Below are 14,148 nucleotides of genomic sequence, written 5' to 3'. Positions count from 1 at the left end.
AGATTGCTGCTATTTAAGGGAGTCTCTCTGACAATCAGGGTTGGCAAGTATGATTTATAACGAACAATATTAGAACTGACGCAAATAATGAACATTATCATCAGTTATTTATGTGTGTATCATAAAAGGTAGAAATTTTCATAAAAAAAATATTTTTATTTAAAATACCTGATGCAAGTAAAGAAATAAATGTATACTCCCATAATTATACTCATACAATGCTGGATATACGTAGTATTGTTTAAAATGTTATAATGCTTCAATGTCCCAGTGTGCAGTGCTAACCACAAATAAATAATAACAGTGGTTAAAAAGGTTCCTCTGGGGTAAATAAAAGTCAATTTATACGGTCCAGTCTATTCAGAATAAATGAAAATTAATTAAATAGTCCGGTCTCTGTACAGAGTGTAGTGTTTCACAAATTAACAGCCCTGTGTAGTTGTTTGCAGCTTGCCGGTAAGCCTGGCCGGGTGAAGATCGTTCCCTTTCCCACCTGTCGGCGGTCCGGATGTGTATCTGTCATGCCCTCCATTAAGAGTCCTCTGGGCAATTACATCCTCGCAGATGGCCGGGTTCTCCTTTCAGCTTCACAACTCGGCACAATTCTTCTGCTCCTTAAGCGGTCCCGTCTAGGTGACGGCAGCAACTTACTTCCGGGAAATGGACGCTCTAGCTTCTCTCCTGGCAGTTGCTACTCCAACGCGTTTCTCCCATATTGCGAACTTTGGGCCTGATTCAGACCCACTCGCAAGCGGCTGTCCGCTCGCAAGTGGGTCGATGTTGTGCACTGCGCATGCGCACGACGGCGGGAGCTCCGTCGTGCGCATGCGCCAGACGCGACAAGCGAAGGACTTTCCTTCGCTCGTTGTGTCTGATCAAAGGGGGCGTGCTGTCGATGTTGATTGACAGCACGCCCCCTTTGGTGGGCGTGCCGGGGGCGTGCCTCCCAGACGGGGGCGTTCCCAAGGGAACGCCTACCGTCAGAAGCCGGCCCACTGACATCACTAGTGATGTCAGTGGGAGTGATTTTGGCTCTGATAGAGCCAAAATCACTCCGGGCCTTGCGGTTGAAAAACTCAACCGCAGGCTCCGGCTCGCAGTGGCGATGGTCGCGATGGTCAAGGCCATCAAAATGCACGCTCGTATAGGCTGTGGGTGGTGACCCACAGCTATATGAGCATCCAGGAGGATGCTCCATAATTATGGAGGACGGCCCTCATTCAGAGCGTGCGCTCTGCTCAGTGCGTACGGCTCTGAATGAGGGCCTTTGTCAGGGCTGTAGTTCTCATTACTAGGAGCTCTATTTATCCAGAACTTAATTGGATAACAATCCTTCAATAATTCCTTTAGATAATTGTTTTCACAAATGGCTCTCGTTTATCAGCTTTCAAGCCTCACGGAGTTTATCACTTTAACATTGATTAAAAACCAATTATGATCCTTATATGTAAATGTAAATAAAACTGGCTAAAATGTGTTTAGTTCGACTGGCTTCAACTTTTTGTTCACGTACAATATCTTAAGTGTGGTACAAATTTCCATAGTTTGTTCCTTTGAAGATGGACACCTAACTCGTAGTATCAATATTGTTACTAAATGTAACAAATTATTTTACTGTAGCAACAGCGCAGGGCTTCAATATCTCTACTAAGTATTATTTCTATATTTATTTTAATTTTAACATTTTCAATCAGGTTAAGATATAATATATTTTAATGGTTTGACACAAGAGAGAATTTGGATCGATTTTTTATTTTATATTTATTTTTTTATATATATTATTATGAATCTTCCAAGTATGATTTATAGTCCCTTTTTTTTTCTTCACTCAGCATTATTGGAAAGTAAAGATCCTTATGCTGGTTAATACAACTTACTTCAACAACCCCTTAATTTTGTAGTAATGAAATGTGTTACTAGGATATCTATGCATTGAATGGCATTCACTGATATTCTCTCTGTATTGTATGGCCGGGCGCCTGTCATAACAAGCAGACCAACACAACCGCGGAGGAGCTGACATTATGGGAAAAAACAATGCAGTCCTCTTGTGAGACAGATCTCCACCATTCTCCAGGCAGAACTTCACCACACGTGCCTCAGAGGCACGGCGGGTCTGTGTCAGGACAGCAGAGCTCATTGTTCGGAGGTGTATATTTCTTGGTGCCACAGACAGCAGAACTTGTTCTTTCTTGGTCTCATGGACCAGTAGCTTATTACTACTGGATGTCACAGACTGCAGAGCTTATAGCTGCTGGGTGCCTTAGACTGTCTGCAGAGCTTATTGTTGTGACTGCAGAGCATATTGCTGTTGGGTGTCACAGAATACAAGTTTAGTATTGCAGAGCGCCATAGGATGCAGAGCTGATTGTTGCCACACACCACAAGGGGCTTATTTTATAATGTGGTGCTCTGTGTGCAGATGTTATGAAACACAAAGCAGAATTCAAAAATTTGATTTCAATCTATACAGTGAATAAATGACAGTATAAATATGGCAGAATTTTGATTAGCTGTTGTTGTATCACACTAGCTGTAATGCCCAGTATTGCCTGGCATTTATTAATTTTTTTTCTGTCTCCACACCACCTTCTGGTTCTTTCCTCCTGCCACTTACTTCCCACCTTTCTCTATCTACACCCCCCTCACTGTCCCCTCCATTTCTCTCTTTTTCCCTCCCAGCACTTAACATGTATTGCAACATATGGAACTATTCCTTTTTTTTAATAGAGTATAGCTTGAAGTAGCTAAAATTGTTATAAACTATTTTTGATGAGTGCAGAGGAACAAACTTAACCCCAGTTTTAATTTCTTCAAACTTAAAAACGTACTCCACCATTTGTTGGTGTAACTCTGCCTACCAGGTATAGTAATATAGTAATCCCACCTACTGTACTTTGGTGTTGGTTCTGCTTACAGTTGATTTGGTGCTGGCAACATGGGGCAAATACTAGAAATTTTTCCAGGGCCATTTTTTGTCCCCAATCCGCCCATGGATATGTCTATTATTTACATGTCACAAAGTGCTGTGATAAGGTGTATTTATTGCCCTGGTTCCTTATAATAGGATGCTGATATATGCTTTTCTTTCTTTTTGCAGGTCTTGGACCTATCCTGCCTTCAGTTTGTTGGTGGCTTTGCCATTACATTTTGGATGTACAACATCTTATCTATGATCCCTCTTGGATGACTGGACATTATTTTCTTTTTAAAGAAAAAGGATTGCAAGGGAAATTCCGAAACATATCTCTCTTCTAATTATACCTCACAGCTATGTGGTCACTACAACTGCTACTCTGCTTGACGCTGTTGATAACATTGATTCATGGTAAGATTTATCAGAACTTATTTTAAATATAGCTTAGATGCAATGTGTCTTTTAAATGATTGCCAACTTGCAGAAAACATGCTTGTGTCTCGCAGGCTTTTATATAATGTCCAATATATTTTTGAAAATATTTCTTAAAATCTTCTTGCTGGGATAGTGGCTCCTCTTGTTGGGATAGTGGCGCCGATAAGAGTCTGTCTCAGCAAAAAGTAATAAGTAAAGTGATAGCTAATGCTATAATGGGTTGGGTACGGGATCCCGATGGTCGGGAAGCCGGTGGTCAAAATACCAACAGTGGGATCCTGACAGTCAGAATCCGGATGTCTATAAGAAAGTACCCCTACCCTAACCCTCCCACTAATCCACCTTACCAAAGCCTAGCCCTAACCCTCCCCGCAGCCTAACCCTAACCCTCCCCCTAGTGCCTAAACCAACCCCTATCCTAACCCTAACCCCAAACCTAATACTTACCGTTGAGATGCTGGCGGTTGGGATTCCGGTACTGGGATTGTGACCGCCAGCATCTAGACCTCCAGCATCACGACTACATCCCAACATAACTTTACCTTGCTTACCTAATGTGCATGAGCTGCCATTGGGCAAGTATGCGCAAACAAATAGCTTATAGACTGCAATGGCTTAAAAAAAATTGTGTTAGGTATTGGGTGGCAGCACTAAAAGCTGAGCTTTCCAGAATTTGGTAAATTGGCCAGCTACAGATATATCTAAAAATAGATTATGTTAAATGCCTGATACTAAATGATTGTTGTTATTTATTATATATCACCACCCAGGGCCATAACTAGGGGTGTGCAACCGGTGCTGCCACAAAGAGTTTAGGGCTCTGTGGGTGGCACTGTCGCTGCCTCACCACCTTTGCTTCTGGCTAGCAGGTTGCCTGGAACGACACCCTGCAGCCAAGATCACTGCTGCGGTGCCACTTTAGTGTGTGCACCTGATCTGGAGCATCCTCAGGGTGCTCTAAGTCAGCTTTACACTTATCAGTCATAACGTTGGGCACTAAGAGGGCACGGCTATCACAGGATGCATTTAACCCTTTGTCATTGTTGGACTATCACCAACAATTATGCAGCACTGTACTGTCAGTAAATATTTGTAATTCACATCAGTACCTGCCCCATTGGAGTATACTGTCTAAATTCAATTAGCCCTCTAGTATGTTTTTGGTTCATTGACTGTGAATAATTCATTAATAAATATGCCCCAATAAATTAAACACTTGGGGGTCTATTTATCGATTCATACTAGTAATCAAAATAAGGTCACCATGGTAATAAAAAAATGCTCTGCTCCCGACAACACTGGCTGGCAGTGGTAAGAGTAATCTTACCACTTGCCAGGCCAGTTCATTGTCAATTAGCACATTCTACCCAGCTCCTGACTAGCATGCACACTCAAACTGGAAGCCTAGAATTGGGATTCAAGTTACAGATTCCACAAAATAAAAAATACAACTTTTACCATTGTGCATTCCTGGCTAAGGTATCCGGTCAGAAGGTCGACAGTAACCATGTTGACATTCATATTTTCAAATATTTCAAAGTCAAGATTAGAATGTTGGCATGGTTCAAACTGTCGACAGGCAACATATCAACATCCTCAGAATGTCGACAAGTTCACAATGTGAACATCGGAACTGTCGCCACGTGAAATGTCGACATGCTGAGGATCCTAGGGTTATGCTCCACTGGTAGGGTTATGCTGCAGAGGGGGAGGATAGGGTTAGGCTGTGGGGGGGCGGTTAGGCACTGGAAGGAGTGTTAAGAATTAGGTATAAGGGGATAAATACTTACCAGAACACCAGAGCATCACGGGTCCACGGAAGTGACAGTCACATGGCATTCTCATGTCTACGTGATTACTGTCGACATGGTAACTGTTGACAAATCATGCCACACCCCTTGCTAATGACATCCATTGATGATAGTGTGTTCATCTTCATGTTTATGTTTAAATATTGTGATGAATAGCGGTTCATATTATAATTATCCTGTATTATAATATTCATAATTTACATATTTTTATTCAGTCATATATTTTTTGTTGCAGAGGACGCAGCTCTGTGATTTTGCTCTTTTATTTTTATTTTTCTTGGATTAAGCAGTCCCACAGAACCAAAGCTGGATTAAAACTTCACGTGGCCCAAAGCTTGCACTGGCTTGGGGCTGCTCCTAACTGTTCCAATCTCCTTGGGAAAGTTCAGATTTTAGGGGACTGTCCTGCAATTACGACATTTATCCTGATTTGTAGAGAGAGAGGAGGGAGAGGTGGTCCAACAGGAAAGAGAGATAGAGGGTTGATGCAACAAGAAAGAGAGAGGGAGGTGACCCAGAGGAAATTGAGAAAATGAGGCAGCCCAGTAGAGAGTGAGAGAGTAAGATAAACGGCCCAGAGTAAAGCTGGCTACACACTGTACAATTGTTTCTTCCGATTGGAAAAACTCATTTGTTTCTTGTGATCCTCAGATTTATCTCTATTTACGCTCTGAAATAGTGGGCAGTACGGATGGTGTAATGGTTAGCATTACTGCCTCACAGCACTGAGGTCATGACTTTAATTGCATATTCTCCCTGTGCTTGTGTGGGTTCCTCCAAGTACTCCGGTTTCCTCCCACATTCTAAAAATTTATTGGTAGGTTAATTTGCTCCTGACAAAAAAAAGAATAAATAACGTGTGTGTGTGTTAGGGAATATAGATTGTAAGCTCCACTGTGGCATGGACTGATGTTAATGGCCAAATATTCTCTGTAAAGAATTGTGGAATATGTGTGCGCTATAATATAAATATAAATATTTATATTATATATAAATTATAAATAAATATTGTGCCTCTGAATGCACTGCAGAGATTCTAAGTAAAGTGGCGGCCTAATCAAAATATAATCTATCTGCAGATTAGTCGGCAGCGCGTACACTGCAAAATGTTTTCGATACCATGACCAGATATATTACATCTTATAAACTTCCCTGAAGATGCAATCATAAGTTAGGACCAATTTATTGGAGGAAAAAGGTGAATGTATGTGTGAACACATTATAATATCATCAATTGTATCCTCAATTGCTGCGATGGTCTGATAGACAATTGTACAGTGTATACACATCTTGAGAGAGTTGAATAGCACTACTGTGCTGCTTCCTTTCTTCAAATTAATTCTGTACGTCTAGGAGGAGGTGCACTGCAGATGCAGTGCTCAGCGGTGAGTCATTGTCAGCAAGGTGATCTAACTGGGGTCTGTCTCTAGGTCTAGGAGGCCCCATGCCCTCCTTCCCTTTCCTCTGCATTCCCCTATCCATAATCTGGCTCTAAAACTGTCTCTTTTTGTTTGCTCTGCTGCTTTCAGAGAAGCTGCTCTGCTGTGATTTAGTACAGTATATAGGCAAGGAAAAAACAAGGATGTAGTTTGTTGGACAAGCTTAACTATGCAGTGGATGGGGTTCTGTAGCACTTAGTGGATACTTGTCTACTCTCCCGGAGTGGCTGGACATCGGGTGGTGCTCCTGGCCACTTGGAAGAGTGAGCAAGTCTACTGGAGTTGGCTGCCACCTACCTGCAGCTGCTCACTTACCGAGCAAAAGTTCACAGTCCAGGTGGCCGATGACACTTTTATAAAAGGTGGAGGGTGTTTTGGGGAAGAATTAAGTGAATTTTGTCCTGATTTTGCATGTCTGAATATTGAGAGGTATGTAGTACACATCTGGTTATTGTGCATACTGTACATGTCTAATTTGTTTAATATACAGTATGTAGAACGAAATATTTCAAAAACATCAACCTGTAGGTGTAAAGAAGCAGTTGTCTCATTTATTAGATGCACATTCCCTGACTTTATGTACTATTGAGCATACCGCTAACAGTGATTTTAATCAGCCAAAGAGCAACTTCCCAAACCATGCAGGTTAAATAGCAAGGTTGAAAAGAGACAGAAGTTTATTAAGTTCAACCTATTCTTATATAGACTAATCAGCGTTTATTTACTAAAGTGAGAGTTTTTAGAAGTGGAGATGTTGCCTATGGCAACCAATCAGATTCTACCTAACATTTATCTAGCACCTTCTAGAAGATACTAGTTAGAATCTGATTGGTTGCTACAGGCAACATCTCCACTTCTAAAAACTCTCACTTTAGTAAATATACCGCATAGTATTGATTCAAAGTTGTCAAAGCAAAAAACAATGAGGCAGCTGTTAATTTATCCTCGCTATGAAGGAAAAATATCCTTACTACAGTATACCCAAAATTCCAGTCAGTCTAAATCCATGGATCAACCACCCTAATAATGGATTATAACAATTAAATAGCTGGATATACAGTTTATTGGCTGTTGAATTTGACCCTATAAATAAAAATTAGCCTATTGTATTGCTAAGGCCATGATTTCAGTGGTTGAGAAAGTTCCTGACTACAACACAATTGCTCTTTTCCTGCATAAGCTTTCTTATTGAAGTGTCAAGTTTAATAAAATCAGCTAAGTTTGCCATAATCTATCGCAAAGGTTTGATGTGTCTGTTGCAATAGGTTTCATAGACTTTTAAGATAACGATAAATTAGTCATCTTCCATATTTTCTAAATACAAAAGGTGGCTAGATTTAGGGTCCACAAACCTGCAGCCTACCCACCCTACAGAGATAGAGTTTCACCACTCTCTCACCAGAATATACAGATGTGCCCAGCTAGTTTGTTGTTCAAGGCACGCCATTCATTATGTGATGGCTGGACTTGTGGCGTACTGTGGTATTCTTCAACTAAGGATACGCTACGGCATGTAATATAGCGCTTAACCACTGGGTGGCTAGTGCTCCACTGTTGTAATTTGTACTAAATACCATACTGTTAAATTGGATATCACATTCACGCACTGTACCGTATTTGCATGTTCGCACAACCAATATTTTTAATATCACATACATACAGTATGAAGCAACAAACTATAGTAGCTGGGTACATCTACATAGCTCTACATCTACATAGCTACAAGCTCTTAGAACAGGACACAAATCAGTACACATACTGTACATAACTGTACAGTAGTGAAGTTGCCCGAGTTGTTATCATGGTATAACCGTTACTGTAGATTAATGAGATGCATGCACAGCTTTCACTGAGATGGGATGAATTATTCTCTAATGGTGGGGTACTGTGTATATATGTACTAGTACTGTATAATATTTGGAAGGAAGACAATTTTTTTAAATTATTAAAAACAGCAGCGGGTGGGTGGAGTGCACAAGGATGAGACCGCTATGTGTGGTTCTTAATATTGCTGGCTTGTGGGCTAGTGGTTAGGTGATCGATTTGCAACAGTGCTGGTCCTGGTTTCGAGCCCTGGAAAAGAATAATTTTTTTTTGACACTGTCGGCTCTGGACACTATAGTGAAACTACTGTAGTACTGTTGTTGTTTAAAAGGCTGTTTAAAAGTAAGGCATTACAAACTGGTTGTGTGTTTAAAAAGTGAAAACTTGCGTCAATGTCTGCGCTGTGGTGGCTGTCAGCTCCGAGGGGTTACAATGGGATTTCTGGCACATGCCTAGTGGAGGGGTTACAATGGGGTCTATTGTGCATGCCCAGTGGAGCCAGCGCTATGCCATGGCGTATGGAAGATCATTGCACTGCACAACTACTATATGCAGTTGAATTTTCACACTTGCGCCACTCTCTGCGCTGTCCCAGACTCGGACACTACTGTGTAGTCATTTCATGACTTCAGAAACTGCTAGTGAGTTCTGTTTGAGAGAGTCTCTGTATTACAAATTGACTGTGCAATTAAAGCGCAAACTTGTGTCAATGTTGATGCTGTCCCAGACTTGTACACAATTGTGATTTCATGAGTTCAGTAACTGGTAGTGGGCTGTTTGAGAGAGAGGTCTTTGTATTACAAACTGACTGTGCATTTAAAGTGCAAACTTGCGTCAATGTCAGCACGGTTAGCGCTGTGGTGACTGTCAGCCAGCTCCGAGGGGTTATAAATGGGATCTCTGGCGCATGCCCAGTGGAGGGGTTGCAATGGGATTTCTGGCACATGCCCAGTGGAGCCAAGCCATACAGTACACCATGTAACGCTACAGTATGCCAGCCATGGCGTATGGAAGATCACAGCACTGTGCATGCCCAGTGCTTTGGGAGTCAAATGCAGCAAAAGTGGGATGTCTTGTATGACAGGCTTGTGGAGAAAAGCCATACAATACACCATGTAGCGCTACAGCCAGCCGTGGTGTATGGAAGATCACAGCACTGCACATGCCTAGTGGGTCAGGAGTCAAAATCAGCAAGAATGGGAAGTCTGTATTACAGTACAGTACATACTTTAGAGCGCAAACTTGCGTCAATGTCAGCGCTGTCCCAGACTTGGACACTATAGTGATTTCTCATGACCAGTGGGAGGGTTGCAATGGGATTTCTGGCTCATGCCCAGTGATTTCATGACTTCAGAAACTGCTAGTGGGCTCTGTTTGAGAGAGAGGTCTCTGTATTACAAACTGACTGTGCTTTTAAAGCGCAAACTTTCAAAGTCTGCACAGTTGGCACTGTGGTGGCTGTCAGCCAGCTCTGAGGGGTTACAAATGGGATCTCTGGCGCATGCCCAGTGGAGGGGTTGCAATGGGATTTCTGGTGTATGCCCAGTAGAGCCGCTGTGGCATAAGGAAGCTCATATAGTAGTAATGCGCATGCCCAGTGTGTCGGGAGTCACAAACAATGGAGCCACTCCATACACCAGTCGGCTACAAAGAGGCTCACTACACGTACAGTACTGTAACGCAGCCGTCACATCACATACACGACAGATGCAATTCTTGCTAGGAAAGATTTGTGGGCAAGGGGTTAGGTGAACCGCCTTGCTTACACTTCCTGTACGCCTGTTCGAGACCTTGTTAATTTTTTTTTTTTTTTTTTAAATGTTCACTACAGTAGTTCAGTATTATTATCCAACCCTTAGTAAACTCAATACATTATACTTTATATGTAGATGTGCCCAGCTACTGTAGTTTGTTGCTCCATACGCCATGTAGCGCATTGCTAGTCACGCGCTATGCTGTGGTGTATTGAGTCTCTTAGCACATGCCCAGTTGTCTGTATTACTGTACATACTGTACTGACTGTGCACACTTGCGGTAATATAAGTACAGTACTGTTGGCACTGTCCCAGACTTAGACATTGTAGTGATTCCATGACTTTAGTAACTACTGTAGTATAGGGTTGAGGCATGTGGGCTAGGGGGCTAATGCTAGCCTCACTGCTTCTACCGTCTTCTTGTCCCACAGCTTCGAAACCTTTATAATATATATAAATATTTTTTTTAAATCTTCACTAATATATTATCCACAAATTCTGGCATTTCTATTCTACTTTATGCCACTGTGTGCTCAAGAAAGGGGTGTATGGCACTACAATACAGTACCCACGTACAGCACAAAGCTAGTCGCGCTACAGTATGGCGTTTCAAGTCTATTTCTACTGCGCATGCCCAGTGTGTCGTGAGTCAAACACTGTATCCCAAACTACTGTATAGTATAGTATAGTATAGTATAGTATTAGAAATTAGTAGTGTATTAGGCTGTTTAAAACTGGGGTCTCTATATTACAAACTGATTGTGCATTTAAAGTGCAAACTTGGGATGTGGATTTGTGAATTATAGTACATACTGACTGTGCGTTTAAAGCACAAAATTGCATCTATATCAGCGCTGTCCCAGACTTGGACACTACAGTCATTTCATGACTTCAGAAACTGGTAGTGAGTGGGCTCTGTATGAGAGAGAGGTCTCTGTATTACAAACTGATAGTGCATTTAAAGTGCAAACTTGCATCAATGTCGATGCTGTCCCAGACTTGGACACTATAGTGATTTCATGAGTTCAGTAACTGGTAGCGGGCTCTGTATGAGAGAGAGGTCTCTGCATTACAAACTGATTGTGCGTTTAAAGCACAAACTTGCATCAATGTCGGCTCTCAGTAGCTGTGGCACAAGGCTGCTCATACAGTAGTATTGCGCATGTCCAGTGGATCGGGAGTCACACACAGTGCATCAGGTCCCTTCCCCAAAGCAATAGCCTCTCATTACCATAATAAAGGATACTCTGTTAAGGGTCCTATCCATTAGCAGATCTTTTTGTACGATGAAAGACAAAAGATTTATCCCTTGAAAATTCCTGGGGCTGCGGTGACAGATATCTGTCATGTACATGACAGATTTTTGCGAACGATGAATGATATTGCATGACATTATTCAGGGAGTGGATTTTTTTTATGTTTCTATTAATTTTCTTTAAAAATATCGTTCGTCGTTTACCGCTTATAAACTGACAGATATTTCTAATATCTGTCAGCGATAAGCGATAATTGACCAACATGTTGGAGAGACGAAAGAAACAATTTGTCGGCCACGGGAGTGCGCATCTGTCATCGTTCAGGGCCTATCCATGACAGATAAATTGAATGACTGAACGATATATCGTTCATCGTTCAAATTTATCTGCTAATGAATAAGCCCCTTTAATCCATTTACTGTAAGCAGTCAGCTCAAGGTCTGCCCTTACCTGTACGTCGCTGCATTTTGCACAATACAAACAATACAATGTCTAGTGCATTGTGGTTTCATTTAAAATACAGCTGAGTGGCATAGAGTAGCATAAAGTAGAAATGGCAGATGGTTGGAAGTTGAGGAGAGTCTACTGTATTGGAGTAAACTTACTTAATAATATTGAACTTCAATTGCTCTATATTTATTCAATGTTGTTAGTCGATACCTGTGTGTGTTGGTATAAATGACACAATTTACACACCACCAAGTGATTTCTGTGTAATCATGTTGTGAAGATTTAAACAAAAATAAAAATAATAAAAAAATGACAAATTGTAGCCTTCCAGGCTTCGATCCGTGATGCCCACATTGCTTTGCATTCTAACCACTACACCACAGATGCCTGCCGAGTGATGTACCTGTGTGTAATGAATGAGCATTGTGCATCGTTATGTACGTGTGATTTGAACATGGCGACGAGAGCGAGGAGGTTTTCTCCAGACGAGCTCTTTCTCTTTGTCAAGTGTAGAGACCAAGCTTTCTCTACAAACCAAGAGAAAGAGCTCGCTTACAGGAGAGCGGGTAGAGCTATCTTTCATAAATATGGGCGCTGCCGGACCATCACGGCCCTCCAACGGCGCTGGTCTGACCTGCTGAACAGGGATAGTCCTCGGCTATGCTGAATAAGGAGGTGTCTCCGACGCAGTAAGTACAGAATTGCTGTACAATTACATGAATTACAGTATACACTACAATAACAAATACAATGCACTACTCTGACATACAGTACACTGCATGGTAGGGTGTTGGATATCTGACGATGACTGACAGTTGTTACCACACACTCACATGACTGGAAGAGATATGATTGACAGGGTCTTTAAATCTACATGGACTAAAGGGCGACACACTATTGGTCGACATGGCTTGTTTGTATAGTAAACCTACAGTAACAAAAGGCAAGTTGATCCACCATACTATATTTGGTTGTCAAAAATATTTTGACAACATTTCATCCATTATTATCTATTGCTATGTTGGTAAATACTGTGTGTGATCATGAGTCAGGGTCAACCATTTTCTTGGTTGACCTAATGCCTGTCGACCAAATCTATGTTGACCTACTGTATACACTGTTTATCTGTGCTAGCCCTGCCCCCTTTACTTCTGACATTATTACATCAAGGTCAGATTAAGGGGTCTATTTATTAAGCAGTGTTAGGAGACAGAGTGAAAAGTGATAAGAAAGTGATAAGGTGACAGCCAATCAGCACCCAACTGCCATCTCACAGGCTGTGTTTGAAAAATGACAGTTGGGATCTGTCTGTGATGGGGGAGCCTGGCTGTGGAAGGTGATGGGGGTGCCTGGCTGAGAAAGATGATGGGGGGGGCCTGGCTGAGAAAGTTGATGGGGGGCAACTCTTGCAAGCCATGGCTGATTTACTAAACCTCTAACCCACAGACAAACCTGTTGTATACAACTACTGTAGCAGTGCATACAGTAAGTGTACAGTAGTGCTGATTGCACTCTCAATCCAGATCAGCTCCACTAGGCATGTGCAGTACTATGAGACTCAACAGCATAGTGTGACTAGCAAGGCGCTACTGTACATTGCGTATGGAGCAACAAACTACAGCTGAGCACATCTAGTATATATAATGTATGAGTTTAGTAAGGGTTGGATAACAATACTGAACTACTGTAGTGAAGAATTAAAAAAAAATTGTTAAGGTCTAGAACAGGTGGGACAGGCAGGTAGAGAGACGGAACACCTAACCGCTTGTCCACAAGCCTGTAGTACAAGATATCCCACTTTTGCTGCGTTTGACTCCCAAAGCACTGGGCATGCACAGTGCTGTGATCTTCCATATGCCATGGCTGGCATACTGTAGTGCTACATGGCGTACTGTATGCCTTGGCTCTACTGGGCATGCGCCAGAAATCCCATTGCAACCCCTCCACTGGGCATGCGCCAGAGATCCCATTTGTAAACCCTCGGAGCTGGCTGACAGCCACCACTTTGCCAACCATGCTGACATTGATGCAAGTTGTGCTTTAAATGCACAGTCAATTTGTAATGGAGAGACCTCTCTCAAACAGAGCCCACTAGCAGTTACTGAACTCATGAAATCACTATAATGTACAAGTCTGGGACAGCATCGACATTGACGCACGTTTTTGCTTTAAGCGCAGTCAGTTTGTAATACAGATACCTCTCTCTCAAACAGAGACCACTAGCAATTTCTAAAGTCATGAAATCACTATTGTGTACAAGTC

At 41.9% G+C, this 14,148-nt stretch overlaps 1 protein-coding gene across 2 annotated transcripts in view; it reads left to right on the top strand.

The window, feature by feature from the left end:
• LOC148508762 (adhesion G protein-coupled receptor L3-like) overlaps positions 1-14,148 on the top strand; it is a 568,558-nt gene that overhangs the window by 284,454 nt on the left and 269,956 nt on the right. For both annotated transcript variants that reach the window (XM_088444099.1, XM_088444100.1), the window contains exon 2: positions 3,101-3,328. In XM_088444099.1, the coding sequence (XP_088300225.1) occupies positions 3,274-3,328 (55 nt within the window). In that variant the 5' untranslated portion in view covers positions 3,101-3,273. The remainder of the gene's footprint in view (positions 1-3,100; positions 3,329-14,148) is intronic.

This window comes from Taudactylus pleione, unplaced genomic scaffold (genome assembly GCF_031769625.1).
Source record: "Taudactylus pleione unplaced genomic scaffold, aTauple2 ptg000347l, whole genome shotgun sequence".
NCBI lineage: Eukaryota > Metazoa > Chordata > Amphibia > Anura > Myobatrachidae > Taudactylus > Taudactylus pleione.
Note: the sequence above shows the minus strand (reverse complement) of the source record. Positions and strands in the feature narration are given on the sequence as shown.